This window comes from Pollicipes pollicipes, unplaced genomic scaffold, assembly GCF_011947565.3.
Source record: "Pollicipes pollicipes isolate AB1234 unplaced genomic scaffold, Ppol_2.1 Scaffold_3087;HRSCAF=3621_pilon_pilon_pilon, whole genome shotgun sequence".
Classification (NCBI taxonomy): Eukaryota; Metazoa; Arthropoda; class Thecostraca; order Pollicipedomorpha; family Pollicipedidae; genus Pollicipes; species Pollicipes pollicipes.
Genome location: NW_023596225.1, coordinates 28,312,306 through 28,335,419, shown reverse-complemented (window position 1 = coordinate 28,335,419; position 23,114 = coordinate 28,312,306). Strand labels below are relative to the sequence as shown.

The window sequence follows — 23,114 nt, the reverse complement described above, 5'->3', positions numbered from 1 at the left end:
CTCGGCTGAAATTTGGTTGTCGCGTGGAGGTGGTGGTGAGGGAGGTCTCGTGGTTTGCTGCGACTGGGGAACGCGAGGTCCGCTGGAACTTTGCTAGGTAATATATCTCCTGTTATTTTCAGGATAATAATTGGTCTATTTTGTTACCGGTCAGGTGTGGGCCTACGTTCTTCGAATAAGTGTTCAGAAACTGTCCCTTGCCTAACCTTGCAGCGTTGGCCCTGGATTTGGTTCAAAGTCCTTTCGTGCCAGGCCTGGACGGGCGTCAACATTACGAAGGTCACCAGCTCACGAGATCCACAGGGAAGAATGTTTTCAGCACCTTTCCAAATGCGCAGCCTGTATTTTTCAATAGTTACAGCCTGCTCATGTGTAGTGTTTCAGGTCATTTATTTGTTTTGGAATGTAATGCCTCCGCAAATTATATGCTTTGATGCTAGCTCAAGTGAGGTCACTGCCATATCACGCACATGAATGGTGACCGCTAGCATACTTGTGATCAGATCTCAGTCAATTGGGACTTCTTTTCGTGTTTTGGTTTTATCATGCACCCAAAATGGCATCAACCCATGACACCAAGCATTGCAGAATGTCTGAATGCACACCTAGTTTAACCTCTTTTAATGCGGTCACATGATCATGGCACAAATGGAATACCAAAGTACAGGAGTGTGGTGATGGTTTTTATATTGCATTGCTATACTTAGGTATTGTTTCTTGAATTAGAAGTTTTTTTTTCTTAATGGTAAAAAGAGAATCAGAAAATCTTTTGGCAGACTCAGCCCTTCCTTGTCTCTCTGAGAAAACATATATTGCACATGAAATTGTATGCTATTTTTAATAAAAGCTTTACACTGACTGGTGCAGTCATTGGAGGAGCTGTGTGATTTGAATAAGATCTGCTTTATATAATGCAGGAATGTTTTTACTCAAATAGCAGGTACAAATTGTGAGAATGTGACTGCAGTGATGATGGAAGGTGGAGTGGTCTGCCATGACCTAGTCCATGACATGCAGAATAACAGGATGGAGGCTCAGAAGGTCCTGCCTAAAGGGCTGCCATGACCAGTTAAATCTAATTTAGAGGACATGATGGATGGTTTGTGCCAGACACCATAGCAATTCACTCTGTCTTAGTCTGATGACAGCTCTAAATCACTTGCTCTAATCATTCTGCTATATTGCTTGTACATTATCATGCCATGTACACAACATCTCTGGGTGCTGCAGTGGAGCTCATTGCCATTGAGCCTCCAGAAGGGTTTGGTAGGACAGTTTTGCAGCTCTCTGGGAGTGCCCCAGCTGTCATCCATAGGCCATAGGCTGTATGTAAGGTATGGCACAAACCCTTTAGGCATTTCCAGTGGCTCAAAGGGAGGATGGGGGACACAGAATATGTACCCTGTCAGCCAGGAGCCAGGACCCGACTGGCCCCTCGGCTGCACCACACGCCTGACCTTGGCTTGGCCCCACAAGGGGATGCTGCCGATTAACCAAACATCAAGGCCACATGACCTAGACTAGCCGGCAGTACTGACAGCCGGGCCGCCGCCATTACAAGCGGGATGATGTGCAGTGCCTGGCATGGGCACGTTGCTCACAACAGTGTACATGGATGCCCCGCCGCACTGGGTATAGCACATGTTGTGTGGGTGTGGGTGTGGCAAATCAGATATTTGCAAGATGAACTTCCATAGGGAATCTTCTGCACATCTTGTTTCCTTTTGTGCTTTGAGACTATGGATGATATTGTGGCATACTGAACACACATCTCTAAGATGCTGAAGCATGGAAGATGTGGAGTTATGTGGGAGAGCCAGATACTGAAGCAATGCAATGTATTCCAAGTGTGATCCATAATGTAGTGAGGAGATAAGGAGCTATAGGTAAAGCGATATTTTTACAATGACTTCCATATGAAGCCATTGTGTTCAACTCTTCCTGAGATGGTAGCAGCTGCACCTGTGCCCTCCCCATCTTTCCCACTTTCCACATGTGTAGTCCAGTAAGTGAACCATGATTTTTCATTAGGGTAGATTTAAAGTCTTTGTCACATTATGTGATCCATTCCTAACTTGGCCTGGGACATAATATGCTGCTAACCTGGCTAGACAATTTTCCCGGCTGCCACCACACTTGCTCTAGTACCAGAGGCCATCAATGTGTTGCAGGTGAGCTTGGCATTCGCGGCGATGGGCGCCGGTGCCAGTGACCTGGGCTCCCTGTCCGAGAGCGCGGAGCTGGCGCGCATGGTCAGCAAGGAACTCATCGCTCCCAATGATCCATTCTGGGACAAACTGCTCGAGTTCCGCTTCAAGAAGAGGTTAACAAAGTAAGTTTGTGACTCTGTCTTGTACTGAAGGCACAATGGAATATCAGGCAAAAATATTTTCACCACATAGTCAGACTCGTGCATTCATTAAGTCTCTTGGCTCCCGCGTGCGGTGCCTGAGCTCAAATCCATACAACCCTACAGCACCCAAATGCTCAAATAGGCACTGTAGTCGCTGGCTCTCCTACGAGATGTGCAACGACGTCCGACGGGTTTCCTTAAACATAAACTAAAGAATGGATCTGTGTTTGTGTACCTCTTTTCATCGACATCAGCAGTAACGCCATTCGTCAGTAGCACCTGTCGTTTCGTGCTGTCACACTGAAGGTCGTGGCCTTTTTCCCTTATCCCCAGGGAGGACGACTGTAGACTGGAGGAGAATGTCTCTAGCTTGTTCACCTGTTTTTAACGAACAACCTGGAGACGGGGAATCTGGGCTCACTGATGCGTGTCTTCCTGCTGAAGGCCTCAGATCTGAAGGCTTCAGCTCAGCTTGAAGGGTGAGATAGTCTTTGGCATGCTTTTCATTTGCTTTGATGGTCTAGGTGTTGCTGCCATCGGCGTCGTTATTGGCGGTAAATGACAAGCAGGCGTTTTGTACAAGTCCTTGACTGCTGGGCTACATCCTTATGTCACAGCCAGTCACCGTAGGGTCGCCAGAGCACTTTTTTAAATGAATGATAAAGTTACCTAAGTTGTGAATTGCATATGCGAGGAATATTATTCACATAGAAAATACTGTAGTAATAGCCTCATGTCGGATGTCGGATGTCGGATGTCGGATGTCGGATGTTGGTGTCCTGTAAAAACTGTGGGTCGCTGTTTCCAAAAAAAAAAAAAAAAACGCTGAAAAATCTAGTAGGACCATTGGCAGGCAATTTGAATTCGCTGCTGCTATTGTTATAAGAAAGGCATTCTGCCGAAATCCCAACACATCTATATCTCCATTTTCCTGTTGTTTTTTATGTCTGACGAATAAGGCTATTACTATCGTCTTATCTAAGTGAATGGTAAAGTTACCAAAAGATGCCCGCATTCTGAAGCTCTAAATTCGCTCTCATTCAAGATGTATGCATATGCCTTCAACGACGGCGACACGCGCTCAAATGGATGGTGCCAGAAGTGCATATGGCATTCGCCTTTCATACCATTGGTAACGGAGGTCACTGTATTAGTATGTCGTGTGGGTCGCGTCATGATCTTGTGACAGCAGTTTGTTCACAAGTTTGATGGTGTGCTGCACAAGCGTTTGCGAGTCCAAGATGGCGTCGCTAACTTTTGTCCCCCTCCTCCCGTACCCTCCCCCTTTCTCCCACTGCGCAGCAACCGGCTGGCGGACGAGACCTTGAACGCGCTGCTGGCCATCCGCTGCATTTGCAAGCTGTGCGTGCAGCTGCTGCGCGAGGAGGAGCTGGTGCGTCAGCTGGAGGCGCGGCCGCGACCGGCGGCCGGCGCGCCCCCGGCCGCCGCCGAGCCCGGCAGCCAGCTGGAGACGCTGCTGAACGCGCTCATCGAGGTGCTGGTGGACGTACCCCTGCTGTGAGTGTGGCTGGACTCCCGGCACCACGGCTGGGCCGGTTTGCCGAGCGGTGGCTGCGCTCCACGCGGCACGTGGTCCCGGGGTCGCGTCGTGTGGCGCGGTCCCCTGTCGTGCCGTGCTAACGTTGGGCGGCGAAGACTATTTATACAATTGTAGCCAGGAACGTTCCGACGGCAGCCTCAACGCCGTTACCGCGCTGATTGTTGTTCGAATGAGGGCAGTGGTCGTGCTAAAGGTCAGGTGACAGAGGGCAGGACGGATTTGGGCGAGCTTTGCCGCACGTTTAAGCTTTCGCCACCAATGCTGCCGTTGATCTGAAATTTCCCAATTAAGTGGTAGTGGTGAAAGTTGCACAAGTGCTGAGTAACGAGAGCTTTGATTTAAGAGCCCCAGAAGTGCATTATTTCAAAATATGACTGAATCTTAAATTGAGTAGGCGCCGTTGGTATCGGCGTCTGCTGCCGCTGTTGTGACGCCTCGCCCGCTGCACAGGGACGCGACTTACTACATTCACCTGGAGGCTCTGAACACGCTGCTGATCCTGCTCGGCTGCCAGATGTACTCCACCAAGCAGGCGCACTCGCTGGTCGTGTACAGGTGCGGCTTGAGCCACCGCGACGTTGTGGGGTGGGGTGGCGCGGTCGGGGGGGGGGGGGGGGGACAGTGTGCGGGATGCACTGAGAGGGATGTGGGTCTGTGGACAGTCGCGTCCAAGTATCACAGCGTGCGTTTTTCAGTCCGTGTACAAATATGGAACCGACCGATGGGAAATGTTTGGTCGTATCCCCGACTGAAGATACCACGTAGCTAAGAGGCATTCGTGTTTTACTGCACAGCAGCACCTATTTTTGTTCCGAAGGGGTGAGGCACATTATAGGGCTGACGAAACCGGCTGACGGTGGCGAGAGCTGTGTGTGAGGACGGGCCGGGCGCTGTTGGTTTATCCCCCCCCCCCCCCCCCCATTGACGCGCTATCCTCCCGCCGGCAGGACCCTGATGTCGGGTCGCAGCGCCATCCACGCCTGCATCCTGATGAAGACGCTGCTGAAGCACGTGGTGACGCGCCAGCCGGCGCCGGACAGCCGCTACACGGGCGGTGGCAGCCTAGTTCTGGGAATCGCCAGTCAGTATATACGCGCGCGCGTCCACGCATGAATGTGGACTGCAGCCTAACGCACTTGTGTCACCGCGTCGTGACGATGGATGTACTTTTTATGACAAAACATGAGGTATGGAAAGTGCGTTTAAATATTAAAATGCATGGCTGACAGTTTTGCGACGGAAGTTGACCGTGTGTTGACTGACGGCCCGCGGAGCCCGCCTCCTCCCGACTCTGACCCCGCCCCGATGCGTCACCAGGCGGCCCGCGGAGCCCGCCTCCTCCCAGCTGTGACCCCGCCCCGGTGTGGTGTCGCCAGGCGGCCTGTGGAGCCCGCCTCCTCCCAGCTGTGACCCCGCCCCAGTGCGTCGCCAGGCGGCCTGTGGAGCGCGCTTCCTCCCGGCTCTGACCCCGCCCCGGTGCGTCGCCAGGCGGCCCGCGGAGCCCGCCTCCTCCCAGCTGTGACCCCCGCCCCGGTGCGTCGCCAGGCGGCCCGCGGAGCCCGCCTCCTCCCAGCTGTGACCCCGCCCCGGTGCGTCGCCAGGCGGCCCGCGGAGCCCGCTTCCTCCCGGCTCTGACCCCGCCCCGGTGCGTCGCCAGGCGGCCCGCGGAGCCCGCTTCCTCCCGGCTCTGACCCCGCCCCGGTGGCGTCGCCAGGCGGGCCCGCGGAGCCCGCCTCCTCCCGGCTCTGACCCCGCCCCGGTGCGTCGCCAGGCGGCCTGTGGAGCGCGCTTCCTCCCGGCTCTGACCCGCCCCGGTGCGTCGCCAGGCGGCCCGCGGAGCCCGCTTCCTCCCGGCTCTGACCCCGCCCCGGTGCGTCGCCAGGCGGGCCTGTGGAGCGCGCTGACGCTGGGCTACGGAGCGCAGCCGGCGACGGAGGAGAAGACGGCCGGCCGCCTGCCGCCGCTCACCCAGCAGAGTCTGCACCTGCTGCTGGTGCTGGGCAAACCACTGCACCAGCAGAGCCAGCTTGCACAACCCCTTCCGGCAGGCGCTCTTCCACATGTCTAACCTGCAGGGTAAGGGCCGCCCCGGCCGACCGACCCAGCAGGAGATGCAGCAGTGGGGGTGGGGGAGGAGAGCGGGATAAATCACCCATGCGGTGTGGGTTGGTGCTTGCGAAAACATAAAAGTCGGCAGCCAACAAAGCTCATTGTAACGATAGTCATCAGAAGGTCGTTAGGCTGCGTTTTTGTTGTTATTGGAGTTTACGACGCACTCAGCTGCTGAGGCCATATGGTGCCGCCTGCCTCTCACCCTGGCAGGAAGGGCGGGGACCGCTGGGGATCGAACCCCATGCCTCTGGTTTCCCAGACTCGCATCGGTTAACGCATGCGCCTTAACCACTACACTACCGGCACCCCGCTGTGTTTTTGTTTGCACCGGCTGTTTTCAATATGTCAGTGGGTGTGTTCGGATTGTATTTACTGTCATGATGGCTGCTACAAAATGACTTGGCCCAAAACCTGAGTAATGACGTTTTACGTCTGCATTGGAAAGATGCACTGCTGATTCAGGGATGAAAAAAATAATAACAGCTAGCTAGTATGGTCTAGGTCTTGGGTGGAACGTAGAAGCAGAAGCAAGGATTCGTTAGCAGATAGTTCTGCGCGCGACGCACACGGCGCGGCACGACTGCGTCTTACCGGCTGACCTGGTGTGGTTTTGCTGTGGTTCGCGCCGACAGACCCGGCCGAGACGCAGCTGGTGGCGGCGCCCGAGGCGTTCAGTATGGAGCTGAGCGGGCTGTACGCCGCGCTCTGCTCTCCACCCTGCACCGACCAGACGACGCTGCTGCTGTACCTGCTGCTGCACAAGAACACCGCCTTCCGACATTACGTGCTCTCACGCACCGACATCGACGCCCTGGTGAGTCGACGGGCCAGGCGACAGCGCTACTACGCTCACCGCCGGTGCTGGCTCTGGGCTGCCTAGCAAGAGTGACCTTTATGACAGAGCATGGATGGTGATCTTGTGATGGAGCGCAGGAGGACGCGTAGCGCCAACGGTCTGGGCCGTGGTGGGGACACCCATCAGGTGCCTGCGGAGCGCAACGCTGGTTTTCGCGCGCGGTCTGATCTACCCGTCGCCGGTCCGCTCCGACGGACAGCAGTCGTCTGTCGTCGGAACGGGACATCTCGTGGCGCCTATTGCCAGCCAGCCTGGCACGACTGGTGCTGTCTGCCGGCCAGCCTGTTACGACTGGTGCTGTCCGCTGGCCGGCCTGTCACGACTAATGCTGTCCGCCGGCCAGCCTGTCACGACTGGTGCTGTCCGTCGGCCTTTCTGGACGCACGGCTGGAGGGCTTCGTGCTGGCTGCGCGTGTGCTCCGTGCTGCGGCTCGGCTTACCAGGAGGGGTCAGGCCGCCGCCGCCTGACCGGCCTCCGTCCCCGCTGCCCGTTGGCCGGCCTCCGTCCCCGCTGCCCGTTGGCCGGCCTCCGTCTCCGCTGCCCGCTGACCGGCCGCCGTCCCCGCTCGGCAGGTGCTGCCCACGTTGCGGGTCCTGTACAACGCGCCCGAGAGCAGCAGCCATCACATCTACATGTCGCTGATCGTGCTGCTGATCCTGAGCGAGGACGAACTGTTCAACCGCAGCGTGCACGCCACGGTACGCCGGGCTCGTCCGGCCGCCGCGGCCGCCGCGGTCCAGGCCACTGTGGTGACACGGACTGTGCCGGCTCGCCGCTCCGTCTGTCGCGGAGGTGTTTGATCATGAAGGAGGCGTGCGAGGCGGCCGGACTGCGGCAGCAGTCATGATGTGGTGGAAGGATCCGATACGGACGTGTAGTGGGGCTTTGTCGGGAGGTTACTACGGATGAATGGCTGACGCTGCAAGCGGGAGCACACTCGCCATTGCCGCGGCCGATCTGTCGGTGTATGGGACGGGTGGGGGCGGCCCATGGGTGCCGATCTTGCCGGTGTGTGTGGCGGCCCGGGCGGGCGAGGGATCCTTGGGCGCCAGTCCTGACGGTGTGTGGGGCGGCCTGGGCGTGTGAGGGTGCTGATCCTGCCGGTGTGTGGGGCGGCCCGGGCGGGTGAGGGTGCCGATCCTGCCGGTTTGTGGGGCGGTCTGGGCGGGTGAGGGCGACCCTTGGGTGCCGATCCTGTCGGTGTGGATGACTGTAGGCGGTGGCCGCCGGCGGGCACGGCCCGGGTCCGGCTGACGCCTCTCCGCCGGCACTCGCAGATGCTGAGACAAGTCAGCTGGTACACGGAGCGGCCGCTGGCCGAGATTTCACTCGGCGGCCTGCTTATCCTCGTGGTCATCCGAACCATTCAGTACAACATGACCAAGATGAGGGTAAGTCGTGCCGCCGCTCCGGGCAGACTGACTGATGCCGGTGTGAAGGAAGCGCGGCGGGGTGGAGGCTGCCGAGTGACTTCGCGCGACACGTTGCTCTCCAAGACACGGCGAGGAAATTATACTCTGCTGCTCAGTGGGAACAAAGACATGATGCGGAAAGCTTACATGGAAAAATATAAAATTATGTAGCTAGGAAGGAAAAGCCGAGCTTTGTTCACCCCTTCACAATGGTCCCGTGATCAAAATGATCTTGGCATCGGCGAGGGCGCCACCGCACAACGGCAAAACAACGATCAGGGCTTAAGAGTTAAGAGCTAAAACGATCAAGGCTTAAGAGCTCAAGAGTTACAAGAGTTTCGGAGATAAGTCCGTCACCTCAAGACGTGTGAGAGAGTTCCCCACGGCCGGCCCGGCGATATCGCGGCGATGTCGATGACCGTGGAGTATCGATCAGAATGTGAAATCCGTCATTGGCTCACGCCGGCTGCGGTTTCGCATTTTGAGAAAAGTTTCCAGTCGTTTCAGAGAGTTATTTCAAATAGCCTGCGTGGATGGTGTTAGGTTCATGGCATGTGCCAGGGAAGGAGTGTTGCATGTACCATGCGACCGTGTTCCAAGCTGTGTTATTTCAGTTAATCGCCTAAGTTTGCCCTCGCGCGTGCGCTAGACAAGACCACCAATGAGTTTGCACGTCGCACAACGTGACGGTGCGGCCACCCCGGGCCTGGGTTAACCCCCGTTAGTCAGTGATCAGCTAACCTTTCCTATCAGCCAAGCCAAACAATGGGCCCGCCGTGGAATTCGTGCACGGCGGCGGGGTGGCGAATCCAGCATCAGTTTCCTCGGCTACCCGGAGGTGGCAACCGAAATATCACTACATTTTGGTACGAAAAATGTTCAGAAGCGGCTACCATCTACCAACCTATCATAGGCGAACGGTGTTTTGCGATAAGTGCCTTAGCTGTCACCCTTCTTCCGCAGTCCGCCAGCGCGGCGGTCGTGCTGGCGTGTGGTCAGGCCCAGTGATGGTGCCGTCACCTACTGTTTGGGGTTTTCGGTTTTGTAGTTCCAAGGGTTTAGCTGAAACCACCTGTTTATGCTGGTATGGTGCGGTAGTGGAGGAACGTGTGCGAATGTAAGGCCATGATTGAATCAATATGGATTATTTCATGGAGCTGCGTGTGTAGCGTTATACATGTGTGTATGTGTGCGCGTGTGTGCGTACGTGGGCTGACGTTGTTGCCGCCCGACAGGACAAGTACCTGCACACCAACTGCCTGGCAGCGCTGGCCAACATGTCGTGCGAGTTCCGTCAGCTGCATCCGTACGTCTGCCAGCGGCTGGTGTCGCTGTTCGAGCTGCTGGCGCGCCGGCACGGCCGCCAGCTGGAGCGGCTGCGCGCCGCCGCCGACGCCGCCGCCGAGCCCGACGACGAGGCCGTTCAGGTGTGCGCGCCGGCTTCGGCGGTGCCGGGCCCGCCTGCCGGCCTCGTCAGGCCGTGATCAGGACCGATGACGCGGGCGTCGGCAGTGTGTAGGCGCGTGCATTCGGACGGTAGTTTGACTCTGGGACGGCCCCGACGGCAGACTTTGACTCGGGGTGTCCAGCTTTTGTGACTGAGTGATATGTACTCGTGCTGAGGCAGTGATTGGATGGCATGACGATGAGATGATTGCATCCAGTGGGACTGGCCGAGTCATTGCCGTGTGTCTCTGCGGCGCCTCTGCTGCAGTTCCGGCTGGTGTGTGGTGTGGCGGCCGGTCGGTGTGCCGCTGCTGGTGCCGGCTGGACGCCGTACTGAGCCGGCGTGTCGCGCTCCGCAGGACCTAGCCGTGCTGGAGGAGGTGCTGCGCATGGTGCTGGAGATCATCAACTCGTGCCTGACGTCCCAGCTCCCGCACAACCCCAACCTGGTGTACACGCTGCTGTACAAGCGCAGCGTGTTCCACCTGTATCGCACACACCCGAACTTCCAGGACATCACGCAGAACATTGACACGGTACGTGTAGGGACGCCGGGACGGCCGCGCTGGTAGCCCGCCCTCGGTGGGCGAGGGAGGGCGAGAGAGAGAGAGAGGGGGAGAGAGGGCGGTGGGGCCCATTTGAGGTGTGCTCGGATGGCGGTGGGCCCGCTGAAGATATGCTCGGATGGCGGTGGGCCCGCTGAAGGTGTGCTCGGATGGCGGTGGACCCGCTGGAGGTGTGCTCGGATGGCGGTGGTCCCGCTGAAGGTGTGCTCGGATGGCGGTGGGCCCGCTGGGGGTGTGCTCGGATGGCGGTGGGCCCGCTGAAGGTGTGCTCGGATGGCGGTGGGCCCGCTGAAGGTGTGCTCGGATGGCGGTGGGCCCGCTGGGGGTGTGCTCGGATGGCGGTGGGCCCGCTGAAGGTGTGCTCGGATGGCGGTGGGCCCGCTGGGGGTGTGCTCGGATGGCGGTGGGCCCGCTGGGGGTGTGCTCGGATGGCGGTGGGCCCGCTGAAGGTGTGCTCGGATGGCGGTGGGTCCGCTGGAGGGGTGCTTGATTGGCGCGTTATATAGACGGTGCGCCAATCTCTTGACAGTCCTGTGCCCGTTTCGAAGGTGTGCGTGTTTTGCATGCCCCCCGATGTGCGTTGGAGCTGGTCCGGGCGCGCCCACGCTCCGGTGTGTGGCTCCAACCGTCTGCGACAGCCACCGCCGTACGCTCGCTGCCGTGCTATGCCTGGCGCTGTCGACTGACTGTACTACCGCTGCCGCCAGATCCTGCTGTATTTCAACTCCAAGCTGGACAACCTGCACAAGGACATCGGCGTGCGGGATGTGTTGGCCGTCATCGAGGACGGCGCCAAGAAGTTCCCCCTGGAGCGGCTCAAGGTGGGTGGCGCGGCCCCGTTCCACCGCGCGGCGTCCGATGCCAGGGCGCCGTTCACACGCGTGTGGCCTTGGAGCCGCCGGCCGGTCGTCCAGCTTCGGGCCGCCCTTTGCTGTGCGTGGGAGGACGCTGGGTCGTTCAAGGTGTGGACGCCGACCCGTTTGGGGTCTGGGCTAAGGTCGTCTCCCTTCGCGGAGCGTGACGTCCCTTTCGCCCCCCCCCCCCCCTGCCTGCCCGGTCTGTGCACCAGGCGGGCACCGATCTGGGTTATGTAACGCTTGGACAGAGAGCGACGCCGAGAGGGGTCGTGTGTTGGAGATGAAGTGAGCTACTCACCAACGCCTTGTCTCCCTGCTCCCGCAGAAATTCCCCGAGCTGAAGTCAAGTACGTCGAGGAGAACGAGCCGGAGGACTTTTTCATCCCGTACGTGTGGTCTCTGCTGTTTAACGGGAGCGACCTGCGCTGGAGCCCTGCCAACGTGTGCCTGTTCAGCCCGGAGGGCACGGAGTCTTGAGGGGTCCGCCGTGGCGCCGGCCGGCTCCGCTACCGGCCGTGCGGGCGCGCGCCGGCGGACAGCGTCGCCGCCGCCGCCTGCCGTGGCTGGCCCGGAGCGCCGGTGACACGACGTGCTGACTGCGGAGTGGTAAATGTCATTTATTTATTGACCCGGTTTTTGAGGAGATGGACTGGGTAGGGGAGTAATGTCTCGCCGCTGGGTATATCCTGCCTGTGCGAGCAGCTGGTATAATGCAGAACGCACGCGTGTTGCTCGGCACCTTCAGGGACAGGCGTTTTCTGGCGTGTTTCAGTTAGGAAATGCTTGTTTAACATTCTGCATCTGGTATGCATCCTTTTCCCCAATGATTTATGGGTGGCAAAATATTCCTGGCAACGTTGTGTATGTTTGCTCGCAATCGGTACGACAAGGCTGACCCGAAGTGCAATGAAAGGCATTCTTGTTGAACAGTGGGCAGATTTATCTTAGAATATTTAGACTGTAAATGCGGCCCAGCTCTGGCGAACCTTTCCGTTGCCTTTGACGGTCAGAGGCGTCTGCCTCACTTCATCGCGCGTGGTACCGTGTCTATTCGACGAAGAGGCGTCGGCGGGCGGCGCCACGGCTGCTCCGTCTGCTGCGTCTCTGCCAGCGGCGCGGACCGTCCGCCGCCGTGACCTCTCTGCATCGCCACAATGCCAGCTCGTGGCCGGCCTCGCCGCATGACCTCTGGCTGCTGCGCCAGCCGCGCGCCCCGCCCTGCAGTTACGCCAGGGGCGCGCGGCCCGGGCGACGCGGTCGCAGCTTGTGATAGGACGCAATCTTCGCCGCCGCGCACCGCCTAGATCCCCTCAGCTCATGACGTGTTTACTTCATGCACAGTTATCCTGCTTTCACCGCGGATGTTTGTCACGGGTGTGAATGGATGGCGGCCTCGGTGCTGCCCGTGTTGGCTTGCGTTGTTACAAGTAGTTACACTGTTACGACGCAAATTGATTTAATAAACGGTATTGATTATTGTGACTGTGATTGATCCGTTAGGAACAGATTTGACATCTGTGTCGGTGGAGGCAGGATCAATCTCGAAGAAACCTTCGCCATAAATTGGGAAAATGCCTAAAGTAGCGTTACGCCTTTACTGCACTGCATTTTCCACTGCACGCCTGACTGGGTAGCATTTCTGTATCGGCCTCGATGATTATCTCAGTGGTTCTGTTGTTCATGTACGTTTTAAGGCCCATTATCTTAGTGACTGAGGCACTGGCGGCTTATTATGTGAGCATGTTCATTCAGGTGTATTACATTGGCATGTCCTTTCAAGTGCATTGCATTAGCATGTCCCCTCGAGTGTATTGCATTAGCATGTCCCTTCAAGTGTACTGCAGGGATCATGGACGAATTTTGTGCCCACTGTGCCGCCCTGGTTGGTGTGTGGGTGAATTGCCCCGAGTGGTTCAATCTCGACATTTTGGACTTACCGGGTTTGATCGTAACATTTATCGGGATGATGCACCGACCTGTTCGAGGCTCAATGTAGGTATGGGTGCGGAAGCGTGGCTATGGAACTTTTATGATGTCACGCGCTTGAGGTTATGTGCAGAGGAAACCTATTTCTTGCCAGCCTCTACGACCATAGTAAGTGTTCAAAGCACAAAGGTGCTTTGCGCGAAACATCACGAGTTCAGACCAATCAACTTGTTTTGATTCCTTAAAGCTACGTGCTAATGAACTTAGTTTGCTCTGAATCGCCATGGTGGATCACATCATGACCAAATTCAAGTGTTGATGGAGCGCATCTGAGATGTTTGCATTTGTGATCATATTCATTTTCTTCGGTTTGGATAAATCTAATGCAGCCCTCAACTGCACATGTGGACAACCAGGCGTCTCAAGCTCTAGAATCGTTAATGGTGTGTGGAAACCGGAAAGAACGAATTTCCATGGATCGCCCGCGGTGAGGTAAGGTACATGTGGATGCCATCAGTCTGGGTCAGTATGTGATGAGAGACTTCGAAACGTTTGCGTTGATACATGCGACGTGCTTACGCATGCTTTGGATGCAGCTTACCGTACCCAGCACCACCGGCTTCGCGAGTCCACGCGACGAAGAGAAGCGACTTCTCGTAGATTTGCTTACCGATCCGCTAGAGCAAAAATGCTAAGGCGGAGCGCGTTGTGAACGCAGCTTTTATCTTTTACCTTGTGACAGTGGTTCCGTGACATATTTAACGTCAACATTAAAAGTTTTCCCTGGGGTGGTTTTGATCTTGTATGACGTTTGCAACGGTCACGGGCCTCCATAATGTTCATTACCCCAACCATTATACATCTCCAGAACCAGTAGACAAGAACGTGTCGCGCACACATTACCAAGGCGGAGCGTAGGGTGGCGCCGGCTTTCCATATTTGTTTCCATCGAAATCAGAAGCTTGTGGACCTCATGCTGAGTGTTTCAGTACACTCAAGAATCCAATGCAGCTGATCGTCCGGGGTTGGAGGTCCCACGTGGTTACCTGAGAGCTCGGGGTGTCTCAGCTGACGCGGTCCGGTGTGATGTGGCGCCTCACCTGAGCGTGCCTCGGTTGGCAGGATCAGACATCCCCTCTGGCGACGATCCCGAACCTGCCGTACTGCTCGGGCAGCCTGGTGTCGGACCGGTTCGTGCTCACCGCCGCCCCACTGCCTGGCCAAGCTGCGCAACGAGGACTCCTGGCGGCGCAGCGAGCTCGTGTTCGGCATGCACTGGGCGCGCAGCGACCCGCCCGAGGTGCAGCTGCGTAACATCAAGAGGTAGCGTCCGGCACACGGCAACAGGGGCCGCGCCACAGGCCGCCAGCTGGTGACAGCTCGCCCGAGCTGGACGCTAGCGCCGTAGTGGAAGCGCATTCCTTGGATGCCTATTTCCTTACGCTAAATAATCCTAGATGAACTTGCATTAATGGTTTATTAATTCCTGTACCAACCGCAATGGACGGCTGCACACATCTTTCACCGAATTCACGATGCAAGTCGTGGAGCAATCAAACAATTTGATGTCCCTGTTAGCTCGAGCATAAATAATCAATAACACAGCTGTAATACGTATTCAATTGGTATTTGGTATATTATCCTCATATCCCGAAGAGTTTTCACAGGGCGGTGATGAAGGTGCAGTATCAAGACACCAACAAAGATTACGACGTAGCGCTGCTGGAGCTGGACGTGCCAGTCGAGATCAACAAAGTCATCTACCCATATGTCTACCCTATAACCTCAAGTGAGTAGCGAGACGACGAACGATGCAAACCGTCAGTGACGACGCGTCCTGCATGACTGGCTTGTTCATTGCGCATAACTCCACCATTGCATTGCCAAGTTTATGAAAAAGTTACGTGTCTTGATGTGGTTGCAGTACCAACGCGAGAGGTCGAATGCTGTTTCTACAGAAGCTACTTCCACCGTCAATGTGTGCCAGCTTAACCACAGTTTGGTGCGGATGTCGCCGGCAGGTTTCCCGCGAAGAACCCGTGGGTGGTGGCTGCGGGCTGGGGAAGGACCCGTACGCTGGACGTCAGTCCGAAAAACTCATGAAGACCAAGGTATCTACGCAAAGGAATGCCAAACACAGTAACATCGGTCGGGTCCTCGCGTTTGTGCAGCAGCTTTGGGAATTTTCCATTGCAACCAGGTCGAGGGTGGTGTGTATGTGCGTTTGATCAGCCATACTGATAGTGACGCCATCGAATGGTGCCCGTTTCCGGTGAAGTCCATTCTGTCCTTGCCGACGGCGTCCGTTTGGAGGAGCGCCGTTGGTCGGCTTGTGAGGGCAGTGTTTTCTGCGAGTCTGCACCGCCGTAGTGGCGCGTGGCCGCGAGCACCAGCAGCTTGAACCGTTTGCCGTCAGTGGATGGAGCTGGTGCGCTGGGACACGTGCGAGGCCCAGGACCAAGTACCGCTCCCGCAGTCTGCTCACGGAGCGCATGCTGTGTGGCGGTCTCCGACCTCACCGACCGCTGCCTCGGCGACTCGGGTCAGTCGGCCGGGCCATGCCCCGGACCGGTAGCGGCCAGTGCCTCCCCCCCCCCCCCACTGACGACAGTGGGGGGTGGGGGGACGTCGATCCCAGCCAGGCAGAAGACATGCTCCCCGGCCCGTCGTGATGGATGCGTTTGGCACACGACACAGCCGGGCGCATTTGGCGTGAGGAAGCACCGACATGGTGTGACTGGGAGCAGTCATCTGGCTGTCTTTTTAAGCGTCGTTATCCGTATTATTGGCGTGATGGACGCAGACGCCAGTCACCGCACAGACGGTGCTGATGCCAGCACACCGGGCCTACCCCAGCTGTTGGGGCGACATGTCCTCGTTGTCCCATGCGTCAACGATAATTAAAATTAAAAAAGAATGTCTGAAATGAGACGTCGGGCTTATGCAGTCTTCAAAACACTACACTTTCGCACTTTGCAAAGCTTTGCGTTCCACGCGTTGCTCAAACGCTTGTAAAATGTCACTTAAGCCCCCCTGTTGTCATTGTAACTTCGAATTTTCCGTTGTCAGCTCTGACTGTTTCCTGTGCCCTCAGGCGGACCGCTGATGTACTACCACCCTCAGTTTTACCGCTGGTTTCTGGTCGGCGTCACCAGCTTCGGCTGGGGCTGCAACGAGGTTAACGACCCGGGCGTCTACACCAACCTCTTCCACAAGGACATCTTGGGCTGGGTGACATGCGCGAACACAGGCGAAATGTGCAAGGCCTAGCTGAAGAGCGCTGGAGCCGCAGGCGGCCCGACGCGATCCGACGATCCGCGGCTGAGGAGGGGCGACGGCCAAGTCTGGAAGCCCGCCGCAGCATGGGCGGGGCGCGGCCCGCGGCGGCCGCCCGTCACAGCTCCCGCCCGAGTTCTGCCGCTGCCTCCCCACCGCTGGCAGACGCGGCTAAGCTCCGTGCTTCTCGGTAGCTCTAATGGTAATGGTGTGTAGTGGAGGAACAGGGTGTTAGTTGAAACAGTAACAAATCTGTCATCGTACGCAAACTGGGTACCCTGAAAACGAGCATGTTTTTTTCTCAACTTCTGCGCTCAATGCATCGGCCTTCAGAGCCCACCACATACGGTTTTTATCAGCTTGCGTTACCAACAAAATCGTCATTGGCATCAAGTGTATTTGAAAATATATACATATACATTAACGTATCTACGCCGCTGGCGGGTAGAGATGTGGCTGTAACAACGGTCAGACCGGCGACGGTCCATCAAAATGAGACACATGTAATATACGGTCAGGCCCATGAGCGCAGGACGGACTAGTGCAGTGAGATCACAGCAGCTGAACGGTGATTGCATCTTCATACGGACGTCAGGTAAACACACGGCAAGCACGCGCAAATAGACTACTGATACCACATAATGCTTACCAGATGTCAGGGATGGTATTCTATCTACGCAACCCACATTTTTCCGGGATTCTGGCGGAAAGAAACAATGAACAAATGTGACTAGGACAGGGGTGTATACCACAAGCGTTCGTATAGCGGTGCCATCGAGGGTGCCTACGAAACACTGAACTGGGTCAGCATGCCCACGTGTAATGTATTTAAGGCCACGATCGCATTGGACGGAGAGATCATGTGTGAAACGTTTAGACCTTTGCATTGACGATTACGCATCGTGTCAGCAAATAAAACGCTGTTTACAGCTTGATATGTAGCTTCGGCCAGCAGCAATATCACTGTTTTCCCACTTCCCCGTGAAAGAACGACATCACCTGCTTGAAACTCTGCCTGCCTGCATGTGAGCCAATCCAGCGCGTCTCTCTGGCCCCAGACTGCAGTGGAGGTCTCGCGTCCTCCAAGTCCAGGCACCCAGCATAAATCTCACGCAAATCGGCAACGTCTCACCCCCGTCGACGGTTTACACACTTCTACAACAGCCAAAGCCGACGGACGGCCCGAGTGTGCTGCGGTCAGCAGCGGCTGCTGCGGGCGTATAAAGGTGCGCTAGCCGGGTGCGCGCCCAGCACACGCGAGGCGACCGCGGCGAATCGTCGGCGACCCGCTCGAGCCGCCGCCCTCGCACGTCCGCTGGGCGGCGTCCGCGCCGCTGCGGTTCCGTCCCGCTCCGACCATCTCATATGATCTGGACGTAGTGCAGGAACTGCTCCATCTCGGTGCTTGCCGCCTCGTCCGTGGCGCTGGTGTAGGTCTCCGAGATCCTGTGTACCTCAACAGTGCCGGCGTCCGTGCACACGGCCTGCGACAGGGACCGGTGACACCAGCGCGTCCGCAGGCCAGGCCGGCAGACACCGGCAGTCAAAACCTCCATACAGACGCTGGACAGTACAGATTGTATCACTACTTACATACAAAGTCAGACTGCCATGTTTTGGAGGGAGACGAGTTACCAACATTTAAAAAAAAAAACGTTTTCTTGCTGCCACAGCACTAACATTTTCACACAACGGGGCGAGTTTACTTCTCATTCTGTGCTCACCCCTCATTCCCGGCAGGCATCTCAACTGGCTAGCGCAACGACACTACCATCCCGCTGGCTTTCCCCCCGTCTACAGACGTCCTAAGTAAGCCCCTTGTATATCACTTGACCACTTGAAGCTGAATTAGCAAGCCTTGTGCCAGGCAAGCAATTAGCAAGCCTTTCCAAACATCACTTTAAGTCTATCCATGTTCATTCGCACTGTCCAACGTGTCATGGTGCGCGTCACATCACGAACATACATACTCAGATACAATGTACGGGACAGCAAAATAATCAGGCCGTTTGTGTTTGATTATTCAGAAGATGTTTTTTTTATAATCTGTAACATTTATTGGTGTATGCCACTGAGCTACAGAAACACCAATAATTTACCGCAGGTGTAAAGAGTAGTCTCCGATAAGATGGTGTGAGCAGTTTTTCCTCTCTCGCTCAAAGTATTTTGATTCCTTTCACTGTTAGCAAACCGCTTTCAACCGCCTTTTGGAAGGCTGGGCCGTCGTGACGGACCCCCGGTGGGGTACCCATTAGCCACGCGGAGCAGGGACTAACCAGCACGAAACACAACCTCGATTGTAGTGGAGGCAGCTGATGACACCCCACCGGCGTCCAAGTGGACCAATTTTAAGCGACAAAGTGACAGCCAAGCGAGAAATCTTCTTTAAATGACACACTGGTCGCGCCACCCGAGCATTTGCCGGGAGCCGACCGACGTCCGCTGGCCGCCGGCGCTCAACCTACCAGGTGGGTGACGGGCTTGTCGCCCTCCGCGCCGTAGCTGAGGTCCATGGCGGTGACCTGGCCCGACTTGACCTCGTCCGTCTCGGCCGGGAATATGTCGCCGGCGCTCAGGTCCCACACGTGGATCCTGCAGCATGGAGCACACGCACGGGTTGCTCGGCGTCGAGCCACGCGGCGACAGACGTCATCCCACCGCACCCACGGCCTGCCGCTGTTCGGTGGGATATGTGTGGGGTGATGTAACAATTGTACCGGAGACACCTGGGGAGACGAAGTCGCAATAATCCCCGCTGACGTAGTAGAAAGCTAATCGTCGCTAGCGCTGACAGGCCACGCGAGGCATGAGACAGCTTCCCTCGACATGAATGAAGCCAAGCGAGGGCTCCTTTTTCCACGCCCACATACGCAGCATGCCGGGTGGCGGACTGTGATGCAGTCGAGCGGCAGCGGGCTTTCCGCACGCGTGTCCCCGCTAACGGAGCCGGCGGCGCCAGCTGGGCACGGAGCAGCGCAGCCGCCGGCTCACTTTGAGTCGGCGTCGAGCACGAAGAAGACGCAGGGCCGCGAGCGAGACCAGCCGAGCGCCAGCACGGGCGCGCCGGCCGTCGCGTTGTTCCAGGTGATGAGGGGCCGGTCGCCCGAGGTGGTGTGCAGCCGCAGCGAGCCGTCCGCACCCGCCAGCCAGCAGGTACGGCTGGTCGAACGGGCAGAACGCCAGGCACTGCACCGGCACCGACAGGTCTGCAACACGGACGCCGTACGCTGCAGCACACGGGGGGCGGCAGGCGCCGGCAGGCCCAGCAGGAGCACGCTCGGCCGGGACACGCTGGTACGACGGCGGCAGAACACCCCGCATGACTCGGTGCCGCAGACCCTCCGGTGCAAGGAACAGCGGTACAAGGAATTGCTCAGCGTACGACTGACTGAAGAACTTACTGTACCTACTTACTCGCACAAGTGACTGAAGAATTCACTGCACTTACTACCTACATGACTGTGCTAGCCAGTTAGCCAGACGGAGTGCACCCTGCCATCCAGCGCTCCTGTCTCACCTATTTCTGGACGGAACATGCGCGGCGTAGCCCTGATGCCTTGGCGTGTACAGTGGATAATTGTGCCGCTGTCCGTGCTCACATATATGTGGCTAGGGTCGGTCGGGTGGATGCGGAAGTCGTGCACTTCCGTGAACGTCTTCTGGCTGCTCCTGTCGAACATCACTACCGTTGCCGAACGGAACTTAACACATATTTTAATTCGAGGTTCTTTTAATTTGAGTTAACTGCGCAGACAAACGTAGTTCAGAACGCACGCTGGCCCGATACTGGTACACGTTGACACACAAACAGAACAAGGACGAGAAACTACACCTCCTCTCCGCCAAACGCAAACAAATAGAATGTCAGTTTGACTAACGCATCCAGGAAGTCGTCGACGGTGACGTGGCTGATCTTGACCAGCTTGACCCTGCCCCAGGGCGCCATGCCAAGGTCGCCGTCCAGAACCTCGAGGTTGGCCTGCTGCCGCGCGCTCATTGCCACCCAGACGAGCCGGCCGGCCGCGTCCAGGCTACACATCTGCCAGCAACGCGCCCCACTCTCGTCCGAGCCGGTCAGGGAGTTCTATACCGACTGACACGCACCACACACGCCCCACTGTCAGTGTCCGAGCCGGTCAGAGAGGTCGGCACAGACCTCACAGCTGGGTCAGACAGGTCAGTATCGGCCGACACACCACCACACAGAGCAGCCACAGCGTCGGCAGCCGCGGCGTGTCACCGAGCCGCTCGGCAGGCTGTGCCCAGTGTGGGCTCTGCACACACGTCTGTCTCGGACCGGAGTGGTCACAGCTGACGCGCACCAGATCGGGTCAGTCTGCTGTCTGGCCGGATCCGCCCCGTTGCGACCGGCGGGTCATGTGCAGCCATGTCGTTCTCCGCCGAAGAGTCACAGTGCTGGTGGACAGAAGCAGTCCACCAGCACTGCGACTCTATCGACTCTCTTGACTCCATCACCACACTACGCACCTTGAAGCGGCTTGACACCGCACGTCCGCCGCCTGACGCGGTGGCCCGCCTTCGCGACCGCCGCCGCCGTACCTGGAACGAGCCGGGCTCGACGCCGGCCTCCTCGGCCTCGCCGCTGCCGACGGGCACCGGCCGCAGCGCCACCACCGGTCGGTGTGCGCCTCGGCCGGTGGATCTCGGCCGTGCTGTAGGTGGGCGAGCGAGCGCGGCGCCGGCGGCCGGCCGCCGCGGGCCCGTATGTCCGAGGCCGGCTCGTGCAGGTCCCACACGTCCAGCGAGCCGTCGGTGCACCTGGCCACGCGCTCAGTTAAGGTCTGTCCGAGCACCTGCCCACGTGTTCAGGTCAAGGTCCGTCAGCGCACTGTCCACGCGCTCAGGTTAGGCCGTTGGCCAGGCCAGATGTAAGGCAGGAGCCGGAGCCGGTCACGGCTAGACTGAATGTCAAGGGCGCAACGTTAAGGTCATAAGTCCATATGAAGGTCAAGAACTGCAAATCAAAGTCAAATATTACTGGTGACAGTTCACTTTTAACCCCTGACCCGAAACAGCCTTGGTGAATGTCAGGGGTCATGGGTACGGGTTATGGGCCAGATGTGTTAACAGGGGACCCGAGTAGGTCAGGTCAATGGTGGTCACGACTCAGGGGCGAAGGTCATGGGACAGGCATGATGACCAGAGGTCAGAGGAGTCAGACAAAGGCCAGGTGCCAGAGGTGGGGACTACGTGAGAGGTGAAGGTCAGGACTACCCGTGAGTGGCGTGGGGTCGGCGGTCATGCGGACAGGTCGGTACAGATGGGAGACGCAGACCATGCGACAGTCAACGAAAGGACACATAAGGTTGGCGCAGGGAATCGCTAAAATGAACTACATTATATAAATCCAGCGCACGCCAAGCCATCTGGCGGCGCCACCAAACATGTCAGAGACACCTCGCAGCAGAATGGGAAAATACAACAATACAACGACAAGGTCACGGATTCGACGAAATATAAACGAACCATTTAATCACAACGAGTTGCACTTGAATAATATTCAGGGTTACACTTTTACCGTTCCCCATCCCTTCCCGATCGTATTAAGTACACCGGTATGTGGTGGCCTCCCACTAAGATGGTGTGTCCAACTTGGTGCTAAACAAAACTGAACTAAACTGACTAACAGCGAAGTCCACCCCCTGACGCCGTCGAGTGGCGGACAACGCTCACCCGGCGAACGCCAGGCGAGGCTTGACGGGCGAGAAGCAGCAGCAGACCGGCTGGGAGGAGGTGATCAGCACCTTCTGCGGCTGCGACGGTCATTCACCGACCACACACATAGCAAGCCGTACTGGTCCACTCCCGGCTCCTGGGGAACGCAGGTTGATGATGAGTGTGGCCACTGAAAGGGCCGTACGCACATCACACGCTAATGCCCACTCACACACCCTCGGGAAGTGGAGCAGGCCACCGGTTTAAGGTTTGCGGGTAGATGAAGCCTTCGAAATAAAATGGACACTTGCAGAATGTGTGATGCTTTCAAAGGACATCAGGTTAGCTTCCCAATTCATCTGCGATGACAGCTTGCTGAACGAAAAATACAAGCCACCTCGTTAGTCCTAAGACTATGAAAAAACAGCCCGACTCGTACACGGCCCACACCGGCCGGCGCCCAACACCCGCCGCTTCGCGGGAGCTATCACCTCCGTGTCGGCGGACCCCTCGTCGTCCGTCTTCTGCGCCGTCTCCTCGTCCGGCTTGTCTGCCGTCTTCTGCGCCGCCGCGCGGCGGAGTCCCCACCGGCGGCCGCCCGTGCCCGGTGTGCCGTGACCAGCAGCTTGTTGTCCGTGTCGCAGAAGCTGAGGTGGGAGACCGACCGGCCGGCCAGCAGCTCCTTTATACCGTCCCCGAGCCGGACCGAGGCGCTGGTGAAGTTGAGGTGGCCAGCCGATGACTTGCTGTCCGGCTGGGCCGTGCGGGCCCGCTCCTCCTCCAACAGCATCAGCATACACTGCAGCCGAGGGTCAGCAGCGTCAGCATACGTTGTAGTGAAGGGTCAGCAGCATCAGCACACACAGCAGCCGAGGGTCAGGAGCCTTAGCAATGCAGCAGCGGATGGTCAGCAGCATCAGCATACACTGCAGCCAAGTGCCAGCAGCATCAGCACACACAGCAGCCGAGGGTCAGCAGCCTCAGCATACACTGCAGCCGAGTGTCAGCAGCATCAGCATACACTGCAGTGAAGCATCAGCAGCCTCGGCACACAACGCGGCTGAGATCTAGC

The 23,114-nt window shown here is 57.5% G+C and overlaps 2 protein-coding genes and 1 pseudogene across 2 annotated transcripts in view; 1 reads left to right on the top strand and 2 right to left on the bottom strand.

Moving 5' to 3' along the window:
• Positions 1-55: 55 nt before the first annotated feature.
• On the top strand, positions 56-12,628 carry LOC119090003 (dymeclin-like; annotated as a pseudogene).
• A 5,062-nt stretch (positions 12,629-17,690) lies between these two features.
• LOC119090002 (cytoplasmic dynein 2 intermediate chain 1-like) lies at positions 17,691-20,363 on the bottom strand. Its single transcript, XM_037212801.1, has 4 exons — positions 20,245-20,363; positions 19,358-19,525; positions 18,832-18,958; positions 17,691-17,850 (listed from the first exon to the last, which is right to left on the bottom strand). Exons 1-4 carry the CDS (start codon positions 20,361-20,363, stop codon positions 17,728-17,730), a joined length of 537 nt encoding a protein of 178 aa, XP_037068696.1. The 3' UTR covers positions 17,691-17,727.
• Positions 20,364-22,831: 2,468 nt separating this feature from the next.
• The window catches only part of LOC119090001 (ATP-binding cassette sub-family C member 8-like), a 47,078-nt gene continuing 46,795 nt past the window's right edge, over positions 22,832-23,114 (bottom strand). Inside the window, 1 exon segment of the mRNA XM_037212800.1 lies at positions 22,832-22,841. Within this exon segment, the coding sequence (XP_037068695.1) occupies positions 22,832-22,841 (10 nt within the window).